Source organism: Neovison vison, chromosome 12 (genome assembly GCF_020171115.1).
Source record: "Neovison vison isolate M4711 chromosome 12, ASM_NN_V1, whole genome shotgun sequence".
NCBI lineage: Eukaryota > Metazoa > Chordata > Mammalia > Carnivora > Mustelidae > Neogale > Neogale vison.
Window position 1 is genome coordinate 119406440 of NC_058102.1, and position 26679 is coordinate 119433118.

Here is a 26679-nt window from a genome sequence, read left to right on the forward strand (position 1 = left end):
ATAGGTCAGTATAGAAGGTCAAAAGCGTATGAGAAAAAGAAATTAATACCAGAAGGTAGTATCAGGCCAAAAAAGCATTAAGACAAAAAATGACACTTTATAGTGATAAAAGGCTCAGTCCACAGTGAGGTGTAAGTTTTATCTTCATACTAAATAACAACAGTAACATTCAAAAAGCTGAAATCATAGCAGTTATTAGGAAAACACCACACATCAACAGCAGTCTTTAATTCACCTTAGTCCAGAACCCCTGGGTAGAGAAAAAAAAGTCAAGAAAATAAACAAACTTAATAAAAGTTAATTTAATACTGTAAACTTCCCTGATCAATACATTTAACTCTGTACCATAAAAACAAAGAACGTAACCTTTTTTTTAAAAAAATGCTTGGTGGGGAGGGGCATCCCCCACCTGGGTGGCTTAGTCAATTAAGTGTCCAACTCTTGGTTTTGGCTCAGGTCATGATCTCATGGGTCAGGAGATGAAGCCCAGCATTGGGTTGCCAGCTCAGTATGCAACCTGCTTGAAGATTCTCCCCCTCTGTCCTGCCCCACCGTGCCCCCACATGCTCTCCCTCTAAAATAAATAAATAAATCTTTAAAAAAAAAAATGCTTGTGGAATATTCACGAAGACTGACTATATAATAGGCCATAAAGAAAATTTCAAAGACATCCAGAAAGTCTAGGCTGTATTTTGTATTCATAATGTAGTAAAAATATGAATTATTAACCAATTCAGACAAGAAAACAGAACAAAAAAAGTCCCACTATCTGGAAGTTTCAAACCTCCCTCAGATACCTCCTTAGGGAACAAAATGAAACTTAAAACTAAAATTGGAGAATTTCTAAAAAACAAAAATAGAAATCACCACATGTCAGAACTACAATATACAGCTAAGACCATTCTCAAGACAATATGTTAAATGCCAAAAAAGTAACAAAATGAATGAAGGAAAGGAAGAGAGGAGGAATTGGTAAATATCAAAAGCCAAAAATAGTGAGTAAAAAAAATTGTAAAACAGTAGAAAAAATTGTAATTTTGAAGCTGGTTTTTTGGTAGGAAAAACAAAAATGGATAAAACTCTAGCTGATATGCTTAAGAGGAGAAAAAAGAAAAGGGGAAGTACAAACACAGCGTTGTCTATAATGGCAGACTGGAATGTCCAAATGGTTAAATATAGTACATCCATAATTAGAAACACTGCAGCTTTAAAAGAACAAGGGAAATCTTTATATATTGATATGAAAGCTCTCCAAGATGTATTATTAATGAAAATAGTAATGTTCAGAATGACAGGTACAGTAAGCTGCCCTTGTATAAAAAACAAGAAATAAAAGAATTTATAATTACATTTTCTTGTACATGAAAAAGAAACTTAGAAGGATATATAAGAATCAAGACAGGGGTTTCCAAATGGAAAAGTGGAAACTGGGTATAAGGAGACAAGGATGGAAAGGATACTTTTCAGCACAGTGTTTGATACTTCTGGGTTTTGAGCCTATAAATGCCTCACATATTTTTTAAAATGAAATTTTAGATTTGCATATGACCAACATTAATCCATGGAATATTTCAGCACTTACCAGAACTATACGTGTTGAAAACATAAAAAATGAAAAGATCCAAAACTCTCTTTTTTATTAAGTAATCTCTACACCTAATGTGGGGCTCAAACTTACAATCCAAGATCAAGGGTTGCATGCTCTACCACTGAGCCAGCCAGGTGCTGCAAGAACTCCCAAAACCTCCCTTTTTTCCCCCTTCCACATCTTACCCTTTTATTTTTTATTATTTTTTATTAACATATAATGTATTATTTGTTTCAGGAGTACAGATCTGTGGAATCATCAGTCTTACACAATTCACAGCACTCACGATAGCACATACACTCCCCAATGGGTTATGGACACTGGGGAAGAACTCCCTTTTAAAAGAGCCTGTAGTTTATACAGATTGGTAAGGATACAGGTGGCAAAGCAATACTGGGAAATGTACCTGATTCTTCATACAAAGACGTTATTATTAAAAGTGCTAGAAGAGCATCTATATGTACATAATGGCAATGAAGATGGCTATTCAGAGAAGATAGCTCTTGGGCTAAGATCTAAAGGGTGAGCCAGAAATTTTCAGTGGAAAAATAAAGATTATCCCATACAGATTAGAAGACATGGGCTTGGAAGCAGAAAGAGGGAAGGGTATTGAAGAAATCAGGATCAGGATTTTGCAAGAGAAGAGTGGACAGAATTCACGTCTAAAGCTGAAAGGAGGCTAGATAAGATAAGGCATTAAATACCATGGTATGTAATTTTATCACCTTCTACCTGTCCCATATTACACTGAGTGCTGGAGATAAAGAAGTAAACATGGCCTCCTCCCTGCAGCTTATTTAGTCTAGAAGACAACATCCAGGGAAACAAGAAAGCAGTTTTTGCAACACTTTTCCCGTCTCTAGCTCTTTGCACATACTCCACTGCCTCCACGAGAATGCTCTCTCTACACTGCCCTTCCCCAGCCATCCCTGCCTAGCTAATTCCTTTCTCAAGACTCACATTAAAAATTACCCTTGTTCCAGGCAGCCTTCTCAGACTCCCCAGACTAAATCAATCAGTTCCACTTGCTATATACTTCAAAGCATGCTGTTTTGATTCTTCTTGGTAAATGCACTTAGAAGTCTTTGTCTTTCTTCTTTTCTAAACTGTAAGCTTTGTGAATACAAGAGCCTAATCTGTCCTGTTTACTACTGTATCTCTAACACTAATCTAGCACAGAATATAGCAGACTCTTAATGAATTAGTTAATAAATACATTTTAGAACATAATCTTTTCTGATCACTCAGGTATATTATTAAAAAAAAACCTAAAGGACTGAATTTATACATTTCAGGTATATAAGACTACATATAGGTCTCTTCCTCATGGCTCTAGCATACTATACACTCGTCTCTTTACTTTTTCCCTCTCCTCTCAAACCATAAATTGTCACTTACTATACTACCTTTAAGTCTACATTTCTAGAAGATTCCAAGTACATCTAATTTGCAGCTATTTGATGAGCTAAGCAGATAAAGTGAGTTATAAAGGATACAACCAGCAAAGACCAAATAATAATATACAGTTTTTGAGGGCCTTCTTGGGGGGTGGGCCACCAGAGGAGGGGAAGAGTATGGTGGAACAGGACAGAGTAGGGATGAAGGGAGACAGGATGCTCTTTTGTAAGCAAACTATTTACACATCACTGCATGATTTCTTTTGTAAACAAAGACTTTTATTTTGCTAACTTTGGATTATTCTGTGTTATATTAAGTTCAAATAATTGTTAATACCTATTTCTTCATTCAAATAGAGTTGAAAGAAATCTGAAAATAAATTTCCACTGTATAAGAAGAGAACCACTTGAAAAAAATCAGTCCAAGATACTGAGGAAAAAGTATCTGAATTTTCATCAATGAGAGGCATACTCTTTTTCCCACTTACAAATACATGAAAGTGGGATGTGTCTCACAATTAAGGGTTCAACAATAACGGCACTATTTTTTCCTAGTTTTACATAATGGTGCACTTCATAACTGATGGCACCTTAGATTTGATGAAATCAAATGCATATTATAAAAATATTCATGTACACGACTTTCTCAACTAGAGAATGCTTAATTATTATTATTAATACATTCCATCTCTCTTATACCACTAAGATGAAAAATCAAATGCTCATACTAATGATGCTGGCAGGAGGCAAAAACCAGTATGAAAGAAAAAGAAGCAGCAATTTGGTTTCACTGAGAAACCTTCTATCAACAGATTATGGGCCTCCACCAACAAATGGACCTAATGAAAACTTTGCTTAAGAAACCTTCAGTGAAATCCCTCAGAGCCCTTACCTTCTAGGGAAGTATCTACATTAGCTATGTGGTATGTAATCATCATAACAGTGAACAAAATTACTTAATTACTCACTGTTGAATAAACAGAAAAACATCTCCTCCAGGTTCGTAAGGTCAATAGACTGAGTGGTCCTCCATATTTCAGGATCATTAAGTTAGTGTAATTTACAGCATTATTATTCTCTAAAAGCATTATGCAACTAATATGCTGCTTGAATTACTAGCAACATAATCACGAATATAACTTCCAATTCTAAACTATCATAATTACAAAAACATGGAACTTTTCATTTAAATACAACTGCAAAAATTAGAAACACTAAATTAGTCTGATCCTTATACAAAATAAAAACTCTCCAAAAAACTTATATATGTTTTGTTATTTTTTTCTTCGCAGAGGCAAAAATGTAAACCAACTGCTTCTAGAAATGATTAAGTTATTACTACTCTTAGGTTGCTATTATTCTCAAACATTTCCTCTTCAAATAATAGATTAGCATTAGAAAAAATATTTCCACTAAAACTAATGAACAAAAGAACAGAAATCAATGAGAAAAAAGTTCCAGAAAATATGCTAAAAATAATAATGTCTGCTGACAAGAGATGTTTTTAAAGAGATAGCTGAGTAAAAACATTTATCTTACAATCATCACTACAGCGTAAAAACACTAACGAATTACTTTTTGGTTTTTAGTACCTACCTTTGTCTGGGAACTATAAAGAGTGCCCGTACCAACTTCTTCCTATTCGCTTTTGTATTCATGTTCATGCAAAAATCCATTGCTGCCTAAAGGAGAAAAAGCAAATTTTTTTCTTTAAAAAGCAAAAACAAAATTTTTTTTTTAAATTTAGCTAATGAAAGCAGAAACCATGCATGCATGCTACAAAGGACTTCTACTTGTTCCTAAGCATTTCAAAATAGTTTTAGAACACTAGCATTGTAAGCATATGCCAAACTAAAAAGATCACTGAAGTTTAGTATTCTCTCTTTTTAGATCTCAAAATCATGTCTCATAAACTTTTTAATTGCAACTAGCGTTACAAACAGAAACCCAAGTGAGTGGACTGAAGACCTGCCACAAATTGTTTGGCAAATATTTATATGAAATGGCAATTAATGCCTCTGAGCTCACTGATGTCAAGTAAATCACCATTAATATTGGAAAAATATTCTGACAGAATTAGAAAGTAGCAAGAAAAGTTACCAAAAACCAAGAAAATTACTGCCACTAATCAGGATAATCAAAAAAGAACAAAGATAAACTAGAAATGAGAGAAAGGTATATATTATTCTCAGGAACATGTAAAAATAAGTGCCTAAGCATTGACTAAGAAGTTTTAGTTTAGTGTCAACAGTCAGATTCAACAATTTAAAGAAAAAACATCACAGGATTACAAAAAATACCCACACCTGTTATCTAGTGCAGCAATCTACCATTCCATACAGCAAGAACAAAGAAGTGTTCAGTATTTCATCACTATGTCTGACAATTAAGCATAAAAGAAAAGCTGAGAGAGGTATGTGTTCTAGGAAGCCAGTGGAAAGCAAAAATATGAGTAATTGGTATTTTTAAAACATAGGCATATATATTTTAAAATGTTAAAGATTTTCAGTATATTTGGTTTAAGAAAAATAAGGAAGTCACACTTCTAAAAGGAATAAACTACCTTTAAATATACTTCTGAGGATTTCAAATATTGTCCTTCCATAGGTTCACATGTAATATAATGATTATTTTATCAATAATCCCAATCCTTAGTTTCCTGATTATCAGATGCACATAAAGGATCCACAGGTTCCAGATCTATTAAGCATTTCTACTCTTCACTATTGACAGAACGCACTGAAATATCTCCCATTTGGTTAAATCTTTTGAGGAAATGGCACAACTAACACTGATTAGATTCAAATCTGGGACACTAACTCACATTCCAAGTATTCACCAAGATCAAAACTGTACATCAAAATTAGTCAAGACAGAAAAATCAATTTAGAATTTTCTTCTACTTGTAAAGAGAGTATAATCAACGTTATTAAAGCTTACATTTTATAACATTAAAGCTTCTCATAGCAAATAAAATAACAAAGAGAAAGGAGAAAATACAATAAATTTCCTACAATCAATTCACCCATTTGCAACATTGAAAAATTCTGGACCTAATAAATAGAAACCCCAAAGTCATGTACTCAGAAAATAAAACAGGTTAACACTGGAAAAGTTCGCATTCCAAGGCCTAACACACAGAAGGGGTTCTACTATTCTAAGTATATAGAATAAATAAAAGACAAGATGAGTATAAAATTGTTAGAATTATTAAATTTCAGAAAATTAAAAAGAGAAAAGTTTCATATGCATATTATCCTTAGATTTAACCAGTCCTGTCCTTTTGGGAGAAACGGAAGCAAAGAGTCTCTCTAGCAGCATCTACCTGCCTGAGGAACAACTGCTGATTGGCAACTCAATAAGCAGTATTCTGAAAACTTGTTTCAAAACATTTTGGGTCAATGAAAGTTCAATAATCATTTCTTATTTTATTAAGTAAAAATAAATTCTTATGATCATCAAATGTATGTAGAAATAAACATTAATAAAAAATAATAAACAAACATCACCATGAATGACATTACTCACAGAAGTTACCCAAAAGAAATCTCCACTCTGGTTTCTATAGTGTTACATAATTACTGAATTCAAAGAATTCTTGGATTTTTCTGTTTCCCAGGTACTTTTCTCTTTAAGCCACTTGGACATCTGTGAGTGTATATGGAGGAAATTCCTTTCATGAGGACGCTAACTCCCCAGAGGAAAAATCCCCAGAGGAACAAACTGGGGTCCAATAGGGAGGAGTGGCCCACGTGACCCTCAGAGAGCTAACTCAGAATTTACTATACAGTCATTACTGGCAATAACTCTTAATACTGAGCAGGGCGCTAGAGGATAACTTCCAATGCAGACTCATTACAATAATGCTACTACATACAAAACTGGTGAGTTCCTTCTCACCTTCAAGTTTCATGATACAACTCAAAATGGGGTATGGGGATGAAGCAGGAGTGTCAAGGTATCTCTCTATCATCCTCTGTTTATGTCACATGAATAAATACATGAACATTTGGCAGAGAAAATATTCATTCATATTTCAAACTTGCTAATAAGTTTTTGAAAACTGTACAATGACCTAATCACTCCAAGAAGCCAATATGGAAACAGTTTCAAGCCTACTTGATTATATGAATAGTTAGTGAAAAACATCTAAATTATTTAAAGGAGGACTAAACGAGTTCAAAGCTGAAAAATAACTTAACTTCTTAACTTCTGTAGTTCTCCACAGGAGACTGTCAGACCATTATGGGGAAAAAATGATTATATTATACTTTGACCAAAAAAAAAAAAAAGGCTTAAAGCAAGTTTTCAAACTTTGGGTCTCAAAAGCCCTTTACCTGAAAGAACTTTGTTTATGGGTTACATTTATCATCATTTACCGTATTAGAAATTAAAATTGAGGGCGCCTGGGTGGCTCAGTGGGTTAAGCCGCTGCCTTCGGCTCAGGTCATGATCTCAGGGTCCCTGGGATCGAGTCCCGCATCGGGCTCTCTGCTCAGCAGGGAGCCTGCTTCCTCCTCTCTCTCTGCCTGCCTCTCTGCCTACTTGTGATTTCTCTCTGTCAAATAAATAAATAAAATCTTAAAAAAAAAAAAAAAAAGAAATTAAAATTGAGAGACTTTTAAAATATCATTTCACTCAAAAATACCAATAAATCTATTAGTTGTTACTTGTTTTTGGAAATAACTATATACTTTTCAAGATGAAAACAATTTAGTGCCAAAAGTGGTACCTTTTTAGATAACAGCTATATTTTTGTATCTACTTATACAGTCTGTCATGATGTGTTTTTTTTTGTTTTTTAGGATGAAGTAAATAAAGAAAATCCAACTTCACATATATACATAGCTAGAAAAGGGACGTGTACTTTAGTATACTTTCCAATAATTGTAGATATTCTCTGATACTACCCCAAAACTTGACAAGTGGTAGTTTCCTAACGGTTAGTTGCAATGTGGAACCAAAACCATATAAATCAATTTTTCATGCTACATTAAAATCCACTGGTCTAACTTGCACTTTTCAGTGAATCTTTAACATCCAAGCAAGATTCTGTGAACACTGTCTCGTGGTCACTTAGAACAATGGTTCACTGAGTGATGCAGATCTTCCATAGACATAATTTTATATATTTAAAATTACATTATTTAATATAATTGCCAATCTCATCAGGGAAGTCTCATCAATGAATCTCTTCAGAAAACAATTGGGAAGGTATCAAGCTTGTCGTGGTAGACTTAAGTATCCCAAAATTCTAACTTTTGTTTAAAAAACTAATTCCTTCATTGGTAATAAATACTTTGTTGCTATCCTTGAAGTGACAGGATCACCTTGTTCATGTTGGAAAACTGTCTGCTAAACACCCAAGTCTGAGTAAACAGTCTGTCCATCACTTCTTTCAAGTAAAAATGGTATTCTATGAAAAAAGCAACTAGTTCAGCTCGAAACTCAATCACACAAATATTTTCCCAAGAAAACCTTGAGAAAGCAGAAGTGCCTTATATGAAAGTCCCATTTTTTTCAGATTAAAAGGATGTGCATTCAAAGATCAAAATGAAATAAAATCATAAATTTTTACAGTCATCAAGGAGAGTCTTAAGTGAAAGTAGCACTCTATTTTTAATTGCAAATCATGGCAGCAAAGAATACAAAGGCTACTAGCACAGTTTTCACCCACTCATGCTAAATTGCCAGTTGCTTTTTCAAATGTCAAAAACAATGAAAAGGCAAGGCTAGTGGGGGGGGACCCTAGTTTTGGTATGAAAAGAGTTTTAACTTTACAGACCTCATGAAAGCGCCTCAGAAGACTCCAGAAACTGACAAAGCATACTTGAAGAATTTCGGGCCTAAAACCATATTTTTCAAACTGTGGGGTCCCTATATGAAGGGGAGAAGCATCAAGCCAATTCTAGACACAGTTTCACACTAAGAGATAACATCTACAAATTGGATCCAATTTTCTATGTTTATCTTGGATTCCCAAGAGTCCACTTGAAGACATAGTTCATTCTATGGCTAAAACTGTCCAAAACACACAGGCATTCCTAATTAGAGCTATCCCACAAGGTCTATGAGCTTGCATAAAGTTAAACCATGACAATTATACCTTGTCTATCAGATCTCGGTTGACACAGTTGGGCAACTGCTGGAGGAAAGCATCTACTATGAGCTTGAGATGAGATCCAGTGCTGGCTTCTTCATCTTCTTGTTCTAATATAAAATTATTTTTTAAATAGGTTAAAAAAATACAAAGAGACAATACAGACAAGAATAGAAACATTCAATTTTAAGTTATTTGGCAAATAGATAATCTGGAGTTTTTTGAAAAAATGGAAGCTTTTTTATGAAAATATTTTTATGAAAAATGGAAGCTATTACCCTAATATTTGGGTATTATCTAGAATCAGAACCTAAAGATTTCAGGTAGGCTTTCAGGTATCAAATATGAAAAGGCAAACTTTTGCATTAGGCATAAAAACTCAAACATAAATTGCATATAGTTTTATAATAAATTTGTTATTTTTATCTGCTGAGCATCCCACCCCCATGTCTTCAAGTAATAACAGCCCTCCCATCACTTGTTTGCCTTTGAAGGCAACCCATGGGATTCTGATAGGGAAGGGCACAGCCACAGCACAGCATATTGCCTTCCTCTTAGCCACAGGCAACCACTAGCCAAATCCTTCCATGACACTTGTGTATAGATACTGAGAGAGACTCTCTTGTCCTTTGATGTTAATAGCTGATAGGACCTGGGCCTAGGGCAGCTTCCAACCATGCCCACCCTCCCTTCATGACAGGGAGAAAAGAAAATCTCCAGTAGGGATGCCTGGGTGGCTCAGTCGGTTAACCGGCTGCCTTTGGTTCAGGTCATGATCCCAGCACCCTGGGATCGAGTACATCGGGCACCTTGCTCCACAGGGAGCCTGCTTCTCCCTCTGCCTCTGCCTGCCACTCAGCCTGCCTGTACTCTATCTCTCTGTCAAATAAATAAATACATAAAATCTTAAAAAAAAAAAAATCTGCAGTAGGAAACAATGAAGACAATAGAGAAGTAAGCAATACCGACAAAAGGTATCCTTCTAATAAAAAAATCCCAGCTAATAAATGGATAAAGATGTGGTACATAATATATATGTGTGTGTATATATATTAAATATTACTAATAGCCATAAAAAGAATGAGATATTGCCATTTGCAACAATATGGATGGACCTAAAGAGTATAATGCTAAGTGAAATAAGTCAGAGAAAAACAAATAACGCAGGATTTCACTCATATGTGGAATTTAAGAAACAGAACAAGCGAACAAAGAAAAAAGAGACAAACATAAAAGACTCTCAAATACAGAGAACTGGTGGTTGTCAAAGGGGAGGCAGGTGGGCAGGCAGATAAAACAGATAAGGGGGATCAGGAGGAGACATCATGATGAGCACCGATAATGTACAGAATCACTGAATCATATTGTACACCTGTCCCTAATATAACATACTGTATGTTAATTGTACTTCAATAAAAAGTCCTAACTAATTAAAAAAAAACTAATAGGAAGTATTTAGGGAATAATTAACAATATAACTTTTTTTTTTACTAAATATAAAATATTACTCAATTATAAAAACAAAATTATAACAAACTGATCTACTAGTTGTCTTTTTATCTCTCAACCATTTTAGAAAAACCTTCAAATACTTTTACGTTAAGACTGTAAAGATCATACCATGAATTAAAGTAAATTCAGGACAAACTAGCAAGTAAAGATGCAGAAGAAATATCTATTAAGATATTGAGAATTTGGATGATCATTAAAGCGTGTATTCACATTACATGGGACATATTGTGCTTCTATTCCAAATCAAATTCCAAAAAAGTGATGGCCTGGAAAGAATAGGAAAATAGAGAACTAAAGAGTAAAGCAGAAGCTCTGTGTTTAAAAATTAATCAAGAATTAAATTGTTAGCAAAATAAAACCCACCTTGCTCGTCAAGAAGTTTCTTTGTGAGATCCTCAGCTTCATCTCCACCCTCTAACTCCAAAGTGTCATCATTAATTTCTAGATTCTCCAACTCGAGTTCCAAATCATCAGGATTTGATACTTCCTTATTATCTTTAGGTTCTTTTGTCTCTATTTGAAAACAAAGAATCAGTTATCTCTGAATTAAAAGTCATATTGAAATCCTGTCACAAAAATAGGTAAGAATTCACAAAATCTGCATCATTTGTCTTAGAATCTACATATATACCTGGCAATAAACTTGAGTATATATTTAATATTCTCAGATTTTATAAAATATAGTATACTCATTGAGAACAAAGACCATAACTTCTTTGATTCTATAAGCCATCTATTAACCGAAGGAATGGGTGGGTGGGTAGATGGATGGATGGATGGATGGAGACATACATGGCATGAGGATCTGTGGTAAAGAGAGGAAAATAAAGTTGATTAGATAAAGTGGATTCAGATTAAGGTGGATCTCAAACTCCATGATGACAACTTCAGACTTTCTCTTTTACACAGTATGAGCTTTGCTGGGTCATGAGCAGGAGATAACATTTAAATGTGAGGTGACGTGAAAACTGACTTAGCAACAATACACAAGATTAATCAGAAAGACTAGATGCAAAAAGACCAACTGGGGAAACATCCTTATAATTCAGATGTCAGGGCTTAGAGGAAATTAAAAAATGCAACAAAACCAAGAAAAATAGCCAGGAGTTGGTAATAATGCTCAACAGAAAAGATAAAAATGAAAGCGGAAGTAAACTCAACTTCAACAATATTGCCATAATTTTCAATGGATTAGCTTTACTTTTGGTGTTTGAAATTTTTCATAAATGAAAAAAACAAAAAATCCTGACTTCAAGACTTTATGCTTTAAAGAGTAGTAGACTTAGGGTGTCCACTGAAATTATATTTCTCAGCCTCATCTTCTCTTAGAGTCTCTAATCTCATAATTTCTGCAGTAAAAGTAGAAATGTTTTACTGATACATGATCCCATCCCATATTTGGAAGAATCAAAACTCTAATATGGATTGGTTCTGCTACCTCTATTGGAGACAGTTTTCTTATTCATTTACCCTTCCATTCAACTAACACTTAAATTCTTACATGCTAACTACTGTTCTAAACAACAAGGGTACCACTTTGCACAAGATAAAAACCCCTGCCCATATGGAACATATACTCATTTCCCAGTATTCTCTGATGTCTGGCTATCAAAAAAACCAACATTTACTACCAGCTACTATGTATTCAAAACTATACTAAACTGAACATTCACAAAAAGCATAAATGTGACTCTTGCTCTCAAGAAATGTATAACCTATCCAAGGAAATTAAATTAATATACACAAGTGAGTCAGAGGAATATGGTGAAGTGAGGATTACAAGCAGAAAACATGACAAGGGAAGGCCATGAAGTAAGAGGACTATCCTGCTGCAGATGCTAAAAAGGCGAAAAAAGTAAGGGTAATGTGGTATCAGATATTGGAGAGGAAGACCTACACCAAACTGTGCAGCGTCCAAGAGACAAGGTTAACAAGTTTACATTATCTTCCAAATAAATGTAAAGCCATTAAAAAGATAGGAGAGTCAAATTAATTTTTAGAATGTACAGAAGGCAGCAAGAGCAAATCCAGGGCAGCCAGGGAGGAAGAATCACACAGTGGCCCAGGTTAAAAGACGATAGCGCCTTAGATTAGAATAGAAGCAGTAAGAACAAAACCAATCTCAGATACGTAAAAGGTTGAAATAAGCAGACTTGATTACTACAGTGACTGCCCCTTCCTCTTCTATCGGACCCTGAAAAACACTGACATTTAAAAGGTCCAATGAAAGTGGAAACTGAAGGTAAGTAGAGAAGACAAGAAGGTTTAGTGCCACAGAAGCCATGGAATGGAAATGCTCCACAAAGGAAATAGTAAACTGTGTTGAATAGTTTGAGAGATCAAATGAGACAGAGACTGGAACCTGCCCATGAGATACAGCAACATGAACTTGACTGGTAATTTTGGCAAAAAACAGTCTCGGTGTAGAGGTGAGGCTAGAGCCAGACTGAAGTTGACTAATGAGGAAGTAAGACAGTGAACAATCTGCGTGTTTCAAAAGGACTACATAAAAAAGAGACAGGACAGTAGCCAACAAAGGATAGGAGGCCCAGGAGGCTTCAGAGTATTCACAATTTGCTTTGATCTGTTTTGTTTTTTAAAGATGAGAATATGTTTGAATACTGAGACTAAGGATCCAGTAGAGAGAGGGAAAGAGAGACAGAGAATTCGATATCAAAGAGATAAAAAGGGATAATGGACTGCAACAAGGTTCAGGACAAAGAAGGAAACAAGATTCAGAGCAAGAAGATGACCTGGCCTTATACAGAAGTTGTAGAATTTCACCTTATCACCCAGGGAAGAAACATTGTATAAGCCCTAAGACAGGCAGATTTATAAATTAGAAGGGGTACACTATTGAGGGAATTATATCTGAAGGCCTCCATCTTCTCTATGAAGTACTATATTGCACATCATCTTCTGCTAAGGAGGGAAGCAGAACGAAAACGGGAGAGAGAATGAAAATGTGTTACAGAGTGTGGGAGAGGGAACTAAGGACAGAGATGCTGTCAAATTTCCATGCAGTGTTGAGATTGGTGACCATGAATTTATCAAGTTATCAAGCTATCTAAATGATCATCTCTAAGAGAACTCAAAAGTTTGGATACAGAAATCAATATGGCGGATGACAGAGTTCATCCAGGGCTGAACTTGACAGGCATGTATGAATGAAAGCCAGAAGAAGAAAGAATGTGTAAGAGAAATATTAAAGATGTATAGCAGCATGCAATCTAGAAAAGAAGGTAAGTGAAGGCAGGTGGAAACTATTGGAAGGCCAAAAAAAATAAAAAATAAATACAAATTTAAAAATTTTTAAAAACTGAGGAAGCCAAGCAAGGGACTAGATATCTCAAAAGAGGCAGAAGAGGGGCAGTGAGGGTACCTGAGAAGGTAAGGTATAAGGACACAGAGGTATTTAAGTTAGAGGTAATTTCAGGGCTGGTGCAGATTGGGAAGATTAATTTCTATCATACTGGTAAGAATGAAAGGTAAAGTTCAAACCAGTTACTAGTAGACTGTACTATAATTTTTTATCCACAGAATACCTCTACCAAATAAAATAGCATTTTCTTTCTTTTAATAAGTTCAACTGCTTAGTCAGTTACAAATTTGGTTTATTCATTCTTGGTTATATTTCTGTACATAAGACCATATCCCCCCTTCTCCTTTCATAATACTGTTCACAGGATTGATCTCTTATATTACTAAAACAGAGACTTGCTGGTCCACACCATATTTCTAATTTATCCTATATCACTGACAGAGTAACATTTTAACAGAAAGTAACAAAACAGTAACATAAAGCTGTGTATCAATCACATCTATGCATCTATGTTATTTAAACTTCAAATAAATGATACTCATGGTCTGTAGTGAGATAGTTCAAATGAATTTCTCACTACCCTCCAAATTTATTATACCTTCTAAAAAGGCAGAATGAATTATTTGATCCTTATTTCCTCTCCAAATATACTAGATAATTTCCAGCTGCTGTGTCTTATTTTTTTTTTTCATGCCATTCTCTCTACTTGGAAGGTCCACTCCAGTATCTCTTGTCAAAATTCAAGTTAAGCTTCAAAAAGACTGTCACAAAGGTCCATTTCTGCCACAGAGTTTTATCTGATCTCCAACCATGGTTACTGACCCCACGCGTTTGTTTGTTTGTTTTTGTTTTTTAAAGATTTGAGAGAGTGCATGGTGGGGGGGGGGGGGACAAGGGAGAGGAACAGAGAGAATCCCAAGCTGATGCCACTATGAGCAAGGAGCTGCATGCTCAGGGCTCAATCTCACAACCCTGAGATCATGACCTGAAATCAAGAGTCAGAAGCTTAACTGACTTAGCCACCCAGGTGCCCCCAGCCCCACTGTCTCAACTGCCACAGTTCTTGTACTTTTCCTATGGCCCCACTCCTACTTTCCTTCATATTCTAATTCTTTGAGACCCAGGCTGCTCCCCACTAATGTGACTGTAAGTCCACAGGCTTGCTCATATTTGTCTCGTCCATGTCCCTCAGTTCATTATCTCACAAGAGAGGTTGATACCCTAATCCCACTACCTCAAAGAAAAACAAATATTAGAACCCTTCAAGTAAGTCAGATGCTATGAAAAACCTATCATGGCAGAAAGAAATACTGAGGTAACTAATATTTTAGAAACTACTTCTCAGGGCTTCAGTTGTACATATATGAGGAAATGCCTTCTGAGAAACTTTAACTGACAAAACTGAGCAGTAGTTACCTAAAATGAGCATTTTATGTATTTTTTTCCTTATACTTCCTGAAACATTTCAAATATTTCAACATTACTTTCCATAAAATATAAAGTAAAATTTATCTTAAGGTAAGAACATCTTTGAGATTAACCAAGAGGTTTTTATATTTTTATGGTACCACAATATAATCCCACATATTTTTATGGTTCCACCATCCTATGGCATTCTTACCATAGGATGACCTCAACTATCGTGTACACCAAAATAGCCTAATTTTTGGAATACTACTCAGCCATCAAAAAATAAAAAGATCTTGTCATTTGCAACAACATAGATGGAAGTAGAGGGTGTTAGGCTAAGCGAAATAAGTCAATCAGAGAGAGACAACTATCAAATGATCTCACTGACTGTGGAATTTAAGAAACAAAACAGGGGATCATAGGGGAGGAGAAGAAAAAAAAAAAAGATGAAATCAGAGCGGGAGACAAACCACAAGAGACTCTTACGCATAGGAAACACTAAGGGTTGGGGAAGGAAGTGGGGTGGAGGGTCGGGTAACTGGGGGATGGACATTAAGGAGGACATGTAATATACTGAGCACCAGGTATTATGTAAGACTGATGCATTGCTGACCTCTACCTCTGAAACTATTAATACATTATGTTAACTAAATTTAAATAAAAAAAAACTTTAAAAAATAGCCTGTTTTTCATTTCACATTCAGTATACTTTAGAACTTAGATTCTAAGTAAGAATGTCATAAAACGAAATTGTTTTATTACTCTTCTTTCAATTAATATGTAGCACGACCCTATCCCCCATTTTAAATTATATGAAAAAGGAAAACAAAACTGATCCTTTAAAAAAAAGCTTTCAGTTAAAAACTGTAGGTATTTGGGTGATATGTTACTACATATGTTACCTGTAACACATGCACCACTGTGGTTGGGATACTGACAGTAGGGGATGCTGTGTGTGTGTGTGGAGGGACGGGGGATACGGGAACTGTATACTTTCAGCTTAATTTTGCTGTGAACCTAAAGCTTTAGCTCTAAAAAATGAAGTCTAATATTAAAAAAAAAAAGCTTTTGTGTGTCAAAGGACATTATCAAGAAGGTAAAAAGACAATCTTTGGAGCGGGAAAAACATCTGCAAATCTGATAAGGGTCTAATATCTAGAATATTTTAAAAATTCTTAAAATAATAAGATGACTTAGTTAAAAAAATAGACAAAGGACTTAAAAAGAGATATGCAAATGGTCACCAACCACATGAAAACATATGCAACATCACTAGTCATTAGGAAAACATAATCAAAACTACAATACCACCTTTACACCCACTAGGACAGCTGTAGGAAAAAGAAAATCATAAAACAACAAGTGTTGGTAAGGATATAGAGAAATGTAGGAATGTTAACATGGTCCAGCCACTGTAAAACAGTTTGAGAGTTCTAAAAATTAAACATAGAAGTTTGTATTTCTTAATCCCCTTCACCTATTTCATCCATCCTTCTGCATCCCTCCCCTCTGGCAACCGCCAGTTTGTTGGGTGTATTAATAAATATGTTTCTGGGTTTTTTTTCTTTTTCTTTTCATTTGTTTTTCAGATTCCACATATAAGTGAAATCATATGGTATTTGTCTTTGTCAGACTTATTTTACTTAGCATAATATTCTCTAGGTCAATCAAACAACATCCAAGTTGTTGCAAATAGTAAGATCTTATTCTATTTTTTTTTTAAAGATTTTATTTATTTTTATTTGACAGATAGAGATCACAAGTAGGCAGAGAGGCAGGCAGAGAGAGAGGGAGGAGGAAGCAGGCTCCCTGGTGAGCAGAGAGCCCAATGCGGGGCTCGATCCCAGGACCTGGGGATCATGACCTGAGCCGAAGGCAGAGGCTTTAACCCACTGAGCCACCCAGGCACCCCAGATCTTATTCTATTTTCTTTTTAAGATTTTATTTATTTGAGAGTGAGCGAGAAAACACAAGTTGGGGGTGGGGCAAGGGAGTGGGGCAGGCAGGGGCAAAGGGAAAAGCAGACCCTCCTGCTGAGCAGGGAGTCCAGATGCAGGGCTCCATCCCAGGACCTTGAGATCATGACCTGAGAGGAAGGAAAACAACTAACTGACTGAGTCACCAAGCACCTAAGGTTTTATTCTTTCTTATGACTAACATTTCATTTTATATATATGCCATATCCTCTTATCTATTCACATCTATCAACAGGCACTTAGTTTGCTTCTACATTCTGACTACTGTAAATGGTGCTACATTCTGACTACTGTAATGGTGCTGACTACTGTAAATGGTGCTGCAATGGTGCATATATCCTTTCAAATTACTGTTTTTGTTCTCCCAAATACCCAATAGTGGGATTAGTGGATTGTATGATATTTCTACTTTTAATTTTTTGAGGAAATTCCATACTGTTTTCTATTTGTAGTACCAATTTATGTTCCCACCAAAAATAATGAAGATCCCTTTTTCTCCACATTCTCACCAACACCTCTGATTTTTTGTCTTTTTTGGTACTAGTGATTCAGTCTGGTGGGAGATGATATCTCACTGTGGTTTTGATTTGTATTTCCTTGGTGAGTAGTGGTGTTGAGCATCTTTTCATGGTCCATTGACCATCTATATGTCTTCTTCAAAAAAAGTATATTCAGATCCTCTGCCCATGTTTTAATCTAATTATGTGGCTTTTTGGTGTTGAGTTGTAGGAGTTCTTTATATATTTTGGATATTAACCCCTTATCAGAAATAGCATTTGCAAGTATCTTCTCCCATTCTGTAGTTATTATAATAGCTTTGCATGGTGACAGATGGTAACTACACTTACAGTGGTGAGTACCATACAACATACTGTCTAATCACAATGTTGTACACCTGAAACTAATATAACATGCCAACTATACTTCAACTAAAAAAATAAAAAGCTCAAAGTCCACTGATGTGATACACACACAAAATGAAATATAGTTCAACCATAAATAGGAATGGAGTACTGACAAAAGTACAATGTGAATATACCTTCAAAACATGATGCTAAGAAAAAGACAAGAGATCATACTTTTGTGACTCCAATTATATGACACACTAAAAATAAATCCACAGACACAGAATGCAAATTGGTATTTGCCAGGGGTTAGAGGAAGGGAGGAATGTAGAGAAATTGTTTCATGGGTATAGGAATGATGGACTGTTTTAGAAGTGTGTGTTATAATACCTGCATCAAAAGCAAAGAATATTACTTTCTAGTTTCCAATGTAAGGCATGTAAATTACTAATCTTAACATAACTCAAAAAGCAGTGTTAACACAGGAATTCAGGGCCCAATTCATTCATTAACAAGGCTGAAATTTCAGATCCACCTCTCACTAGCTGTGTTAAGTTACTTAAACCTGGGTAGTTACCCAACCCTTTCGTGCCAGTTTCCTCATCTGAAAACAGGGACAATAACAGTAGCTGCACTTCACAGGATTATTAAGAGAATTAAACAATGTTTTACTTATAAAGTACTAAAATGACGTTTGGCATGAAGTGATTATTAAATAAAAATTACTAGCTATTATTTTTTTATACGAGTTCCCTAATAAATAAATATATCGGATTACAAAAGCACATTTAAAAAAAATTATCTGCCATCTCTACAAATCCCTGCCACCATTCCCTCCCATCTCCCCTCCATCTCTAGACTGGCAGAATTTCGTTTAGAAAACATGGTGTGACTGGTATTCAGGACCTTCCACTATGTTAATGATCTCAAAGCTTGTGATTTCTCTAAATTAACTCTCCTTCACTAAAAGCTAGGGTTATCTGGCCTAGAAAGAGTCTTATAGGTAAAGAGCACCACGGAAAAAAAAAAAAAGAGCACCACGGAACTGACACTTTTCCTAACTGGGAAAACTCTCCAACTGGGAGAATTTCAGCTCTTACCAAGATCTCACATGAACTCATTACATTATAAACAAACATTTTCAAATTATTTCACATTAACATAAATGTTTTGGTACTGTTGAAATTATGTCATCTATCACCCTTTCGTGCTCTATTCCATGTTATTCTGTCATTTATTTAATCTAATGACTCAATATTCATACTGCAAAACTAGTAACTAAAAAAATACTTTTACAAATACTAATTTAAAATTAATTTTTATAGCACTTAATGTAAAAATTTATCCTCTAGAATTTACCTTTGGAATCATCTTTGTTGGAATCTTTATTCTGACAACTTTTCTCATTATCTTTAAACAAGATGGCTGGAACAAAAGCTTTCAAATCAATGAGGTTCTCATAAAAATTCCGAGCATCTTCATCTTCCCATATACCACCTTCCAAGTCATATTCTCCAGGCTTACCAGGTGTAAAAATATCAATTCCAGGCCCATGCTCTACAATAAAATAAGCCAGAGGAAATTAAAACCATTTCAGGTATAGTATGCAAAACCATGTAACAAGATATTTTCAATTTTACAACTGATGAATCCAGAGTGTTTCAATTAATAGAAGCTTCTTCAATCAACAAATACTCTGGACTGTTCATGTAATCATCTTTAATATCAAATGAGGACAGACTAGAGGACAACATATGTGAAAGACGCTTTTTCTCTTATATAAGAAATACATAAGCCTGGCCATTCCTAAAATACTCACATCTCCCATAAAGCATTTTTTTATGACTCCCAACCCTCTGTACCACTTATAACACAATTAACTTCCTAAGTAAACCAAAAAATATTTAAGATTTTTTTTAAGCAATCCCTGTACCTAATGTGGGGCTCAAAGTCACAACACTGAGATAAAGAGTCACATGCTCTCTGGGGTGCCTGGGTAGCTCCGGGGGTTAAGCATCTGCCTTGAGCTCAGGTTCCTGAGATTGAGCCCTGCGTCAGGCTCCCCTGCTCAGTGGGGAGTCTGCTTCTCCCTCTGCCTCTGCCCTCGCCCCACGTGTGTGTGTGTGTGTGTGTGTGTGCGCGCGCGCGCGCACGCATGTTCATTCTCTCTCCCTCTCTCCAAAAAAAAAAAAAAAAAAAAGAAGAGTCAATGCTCTGCCAATTGTGCCAGTCAGGTGCCCCAGAAGTAAACCATAAGCTTCTAATTAAGTTTTGGTATGATTCTTTGGTATAATCCGTGGTATAAGGCAGGTTGCTATAAAGTGCCAAGTGATAAATAACTGGAAAAGAACAGAAGGAAAGAAGAAAAAATAAGAAGATATTTCAGGAGATGGTAGGAAAACCACGCAAATATTTGCACATGTACACACACACACACACACAGAGTCTACCTTTTACATACAACTATAACTTCTTAAAATCAGAAGAATTAATATCCAACTTCATGATCATGAGATCACTCGTGAATTTATCTATTCTCACTGTGCTTCTCTCCTAACTAGAACTGTAAGTAGGAGAATGATCATATAGATTAAAAATAACCATAAGAGGAACGCCTGGGCTCAGCTGGTTAAGCAACTACCTTCAGCTCAGGTCATGGTCCTGGAGTCCCAGGATCGAGTCCCACAGCAGACTCCCTGCTTAGCAGGGAGTCTGCTTCTCCCTCAGACCCTCCCCCTTCTCATGCTCTTTCTCTCTCTCTCAAATAAATACATAAAATCTTTAAAAAAAAAAAAAAACGTAAGAAAATGATTCATTTCATAGCAAAAACAAGATCAAGTGCAACAATCAACACAACACTGGCTCCCTAGCACACTCCTTATATGCCTTACAGCACATATATTTAAACAAAGGGCATCAAACCCGTATAGTATAAAAGACTGATAAATTTATAACTTTTGTGCAATGAAAAATATAAACAAAAGCGAAGACAAACTAGAAGACAATACTGGCAATATTCATACAAATAAATTAATATTCATAACATAAAGAGGCCTACAACCAAAGACCAAAATCCCAACAGAAAATGGATAAAGCCCCTGAGCAGGTTAAGTAAAAGACCATATGAAAAGAACCTTAACCTCAATACTAAAAAGGATAATGTTAAATAAAACTAACATTTCTCACTGCAACACATTAGATTATGTTTAAAAAGACTGATATGAGCAAATGTTGACAAGCCCACAGGGAAATAAGCACTCTCTTATCTAGAGTATAAATTAACACAGCATTAAGGAGATGTCATCTGTCAGTATCTATCAATATTTATTTTATTTTATTTTTAACATTTTATTTACTTATTTGACAGAAAGATAAAGAGCACAAGCAGGTGAGCAGCAGGCAGAGGGAGATGGAGAATCAGGCTCCCCTCTGTGCAGAGCCCGACACAGGGCTCGCATGAGGCTCAATACCAGACTCTGGAATCGTGACCTGAGCTAAAGGCAGGCACTGAACCACCCAGGCACCCCAGTATCTATCAATATTTAAGATAACTATAATCTCTGATCCTGTAAGATTCCCTCCAGGAATCTATACCTAAGAAATAAAAGGAAATGTGAAGTAAGATTTACAAGGATATTCACTGTAGCACTGTTTGTAACAGAGCAAAACTGAACAGAATCTAAATATCTACCAATAAGGGCTGACAAAATGCATTTATACACTCTGTAATACTAATGAGACACTAAAAGAATGAAGCATATTTATCTGAATTCAGTAATTTCTCAAAAATATGTTATTGAAATAGAAAAGTTAATACAAAATAACATACTATATAAATTAACAAGAAAGCTATGTATCAAAATCTGATTATGTATTTTACATAAGTATTTTGTACCAAGAAGTCTGGATAGAGGCATATTAAACTGTTAACCATGGATAGCTTGGAAAACAGAATGTATAAGACAGGAAACTTTCACTTTTTACTCTATAATATCCATGAATATTTTACATATATAAAAAATGCATTTACACAGTAACTATAAATTATAAAAAAATAAACTTCTGAGAAGCAAAAAAATGCTATGAAGTCGAAAAGCAGTTGATAATCACAGGAAACTATCTGCAATGCATATGACAAAGAATAATTTCTTAAATATGCAAAGTGCTTTTATACTTAAATTAAAAATAGATAAATATTTGATGAAAAAGAAAAGGCAGGGGTAAAGGATTCAAACAAGTATGTCACAGAGAAACAAACATATATATAAAACAGCCAATGAACTTAAAGAAGAGATGCTCAACCTCACTCAGAAGATAAAACTCAAGAACTACAATACAGTAAGAATGTAAGGAAAAACTCATTCTCACATAGCTAGTAGCATGTAAATTTCTCTGGAAGAATATTTAACTTTATATATTTAAACTTAAAATACATATACCCTATGGAAGTATTGAATCACTGTAACTGTACACCTGAAACTAATATTACACTATATGTTAACTGACTGGAATTTTTAAAAAACTTAAAAAATAAAAATAAAATGTAGAAAAGAGAGTAGTTGCAGAACAGAATATATAATACAATCTCATTTCAGTAGGGCAGGAACCTGTATTCTGATCACTTAAAAGTTCAGGCCTCTTCAGACCAAGATGAGGTACCAGTGTTCTAAAACAACTAAAAAATCCCAACCAGACAATTTATACATAAGCTTTTGAACAGGATATAAGATAGCACAGGAAAGTGATTCCCAGAGAGAAGAAACAAAAAACCTGACCCCTACAATTAACCCCTATAGCTTAATGCCTGATAAGATTTTCCAGGCTATAGCAAGTTAGGGAAAAGTAAAGCAGACCCCAGAAGTCTCCGTGAGATGAAAACAACAGAAGCTGAGAGTGTGGCCAGACTCTAGCCCATGTGGCCAGATACTGCAGGACGGAGTGCCACAGAGAAGAAAAGCACAGAGAGAGACCTTGAAGATCAATAGAGGTCTCCTCTTGAATGTTCAGCAGAATACTAATCAGCCCCTATGTCTGAGGGAACTTGTTGAGAGTGGGAAAATAACTACTATGAATCTTCATAGAAGATTCATGGGAAATCAAATAGAGCACAGAAGGATATTGCTTCTGTAATAGGGAAAATTAGCCCTAGACTAAACGCTGCTCTGATCCCAACTAACAAAGCCAACCTGAAAAAGGTAAAACTGTTTCAAAGTAGCTTAACTGTGCCCCAGAATGAAGGTCAATGATATTTCTAAGAATACAAAACTATCCAGCAGTTATCCAATTTAAACACGATAAAAAGGCAAAATGTAGGAAAAATACAAGAATTGTAAAGAAGATAAATCACTTAATTAAAAACCAACACAGAAATGACATATAAGATAAAATTAGTAGATAAGGACATTAAAACAGATATTCTAACTATATTTCATACACTCAATAAGCTAGGAGATAGACTAAGCATGTTTGAGACCATGGAAAATATAACAAGCTTCTAGAAATAAAAATTACATCTCTAATATTAATAATATCGGGCACCTGGGTGGCACAGTCAGTTGATCATCAGACTCTTGGTTTCAGCTCGGGGAATGATCTCAGTGTTGTGAGATCAAGCGCAAGATCAGCACAGAGTCCGCTTGAGACTCTCTCTTCCTCTCCCCCTCTGTCCCTTCCATTTGTGCTTTCTCTCCCTCTTAAATAAATCTTTCGTAAAAAGGGCGCCTGGGTGGCTCAGTGGGTTAAAGCCTCTGCCTTCGGCTCAGGTCATGATCCCAGGGTCCTGGGATCGAATCCCGCATCAGCTCCCTGCTGGATAGTTTTGTATTCTTAGAAATATCATTGACCTTCATTCTGGGGCACAGTTAAGCTACTTTGAAACAGTTTTACCCTTTTCAGGTTGGCTTTGTTAGTTGGGATCAGAGCAGCCTTTAGTCTAGGGCTAATTTTCCCTATTACAGAAGCAATTTATTTATTTTTAAATAAATAAAAATTTTTATTTTATTTTATTTTTTTTTAAAGATTCATTCATTTATTTGACAGACAGAAATCAGAAGGAGGCAGAGAGGCAGGCAGAGAGAGAGGAGGAAGCAGGCTCCCCGCTGAGCAGAGAGTCCGATGAGGGGCTCGATCCCAGGACCCTGGGATCATGACCTGAGCCGAAGGCAGAGGCCCCAACCCACTGAGCCACCCAGGCGCCCCAAATAAAAATCTTTAAAAGATTGATTAGTAGTATATCAGACACTGTAAAATAAAAGACTAGTGAATTTGAAGACACAGCAATAGAAACTATCCAATACAAAACACAGAGTATAAAGTATTAGAGAATAAAAAGGACAACTTCAAACCACCTAACATAGTTATAATTACATCTCTGTAGCAGGTGGAAGAGTAACAGAAAATATATTTTAAGAAATAAGGGTGAGGATTCTCCGAATTTGATGAAAATTATGAACTAAAAGATTCAGGAAATCCAATAAACCCAAACACAAGAAACATAAAGAAAACCATACCTAGCCACATCATAATTAAGAAATTTTAAAGCAGCCAGAGGAAAAATACCCAATAGTTAAAAAAAAAAAAAAGTATTAAAAAAAATGTCACTCTAAAATTCTATACCTGGTTAAAATATCTTTTAAAATGAGGACAGAATTTTGTGTTGGCCTGTTATCTCTGGAAAATGCCTAAAAATACTTTTCAAGTCATTTAACATTAAAAGAAAAACTACCTTAAATTTCAGTAGAAATAAATCAATACCAAATCAATGCCAAACAATATCAAAGATTTTGGTTCTAAAATTCAATAAATATACAGGAAATTTCCAAGAAGCCTGCCAGATTAAAACAAACACAAATTATACAGTGGAACTTTTTTAAAAAAACAAAAATTTTGAGGTTCACTGATGAAGGGATATAAAAATTAGTAGGCATTATACACATGATTATATATAAATTTAATAAAATAAACACATTCACACTATAAACTATGTGTTTCTTATAGAGATGTAAAATACAAAATATCTTTTGGTGTTACAGAAGGCTATCTTACAAATACTTTACTCTTAAAAATTTTTTAAGTGAACAGGATTGCCAGATAGCTTGAAGGTTAATAACACATTAACACACCTACTAATGTAAATATAATTATTATATAAAGTAGCTGATGTGACAGATTAATGTATTAAGAGCCCTACCAACCTAAGGACAATCAAAATGGAACTTTAAAACATCTTTGAAATAGTATGGAAAACTCATCTCACAAAATGTTAAACAATTTATCTCACAAAACTGTAAAGTAACTTTTAATTCTAAATAACAATTTAAGATACTGTATCATTCAAAACAAATAGATTAAAAATAAATATAAAAAATATTAGAATCCCAAAAATCCATTCCACCTTATGAAAAATAAAGTGAATCCTTTTATAACCCCAACTATGATTTAAGACAGGCCCCTGTTGGAGGCACCTGGGTGGCTCAGCTGGTTAAGTGTCCAACTCTTAGTTTTTGCTCAGGTCACGGGATCTCAGGGTTGTGGGATCTAGCGCAGTGACCTGCTCCACACTCAGCACAGAGTCTGCTTGAGATTCTTAGATTCTTTCCCTCTCCCTCTCCCTCCTGCTCTTTTCCTCCCTGCCCTCTGAAATGTACCTGCTCTAATAAATAAAATCTTTAAAAAAAAAAAGAGGCCCCTGTTGGATAGAATTCAAAGATACCTAATATAAAAGTACCCAAAGGACTACATCGTAAAATCATATGAGTTAATTATTGTTCTCTGAGTGCAAAGCCTTTTCCATTCATAGGAGTGTTTCAAATAGCAGTTTTTCGAAGTCCTTATTAGGTCTTAATACTGTACTTCTTCATTTAAAACATCTTAAAGGCATGTTTAAAACTTAAATTTTCAATACTATACACCTGACAAAATAAAGACAAGTGATAGTGCTTGCTGAAAAATCACAATGTTTTTAGGGCTATCTTACCTTCTGGTGTTGGTTTGTCTTGAGGAAGATCTGGCATATTTTCATCCAAGAGGTCTGCTAAGGATTGAGAATTTGCCAGCAGCTTCTGATATGACATAGCAAATTCCTCATACTGTTTATGTCTATCTTCACTTAGCTCCCCTTTAGAATGGAGAATACGCCTATAAACAAATGATGAAATAATCTGATAATCTCATCAAAATACATGTGATCATGTATTGTTACACTGGGAATGTTCCACAAAATTTTATTTTATCACATAAGCTTTTTGCATATTTTCTTCAATTTATTTTTACTAACATTTTCAAGATGTATCTGAAAATTAAAACTGGTATAATCATATTCACCTAAGCAATTAAATTTCAACATTAAATTCTTCAAAGGCGATTGTGATTAACTATGCCTGCAGAAATGTAAAATTTGACAATGCCACTAATTAAAAATTATTTTAAAAGTCCTTTGTTAAAAATACTCCCTTCAGATAGTTAATCAAAAATACTTAACATACCTAAAAAAGTTACTATTTCAAACCACAGGTTATAAAATCAGTATCC

General features: G+C 35.0%; 1 protein-coding gene across 2 annotated transcripts in view; it reads right to left on the minus strand.

The window, feature by feature from the left end:
* Positions 1-26679, minus strand: part of UPF2 (UPF2 regulator of nonsense mediated mRNA decay) — a 109078-nt gene that overhangs the window by 63505 nt on the left and 18894 nt on the right. For both annotated transcript variants that reach the window (XM_044228898.1, XM_044228899.1), the window contains exons 4-8: positions 26126-26286; positions 19510-19707; positions 10961-11110; positions 9092-9195; positions 4582-4667 (exon numbers count right to left, since the gene is read on the minus strand). In XM_044228898.1, the coding sequence (XP_044084833.1) occupies positions 4582-4667; positions 9092-9195; positions 10961-11110; positions 19510-19707; positions 26126-26286 (699 nt within the window). The remainder of the gene's footprint in view (positions 1-4581; positions 4668-9091; positions 9196-10960; positions 11111-19509; positions 19708-26125; positions 26287-26679) is intronic.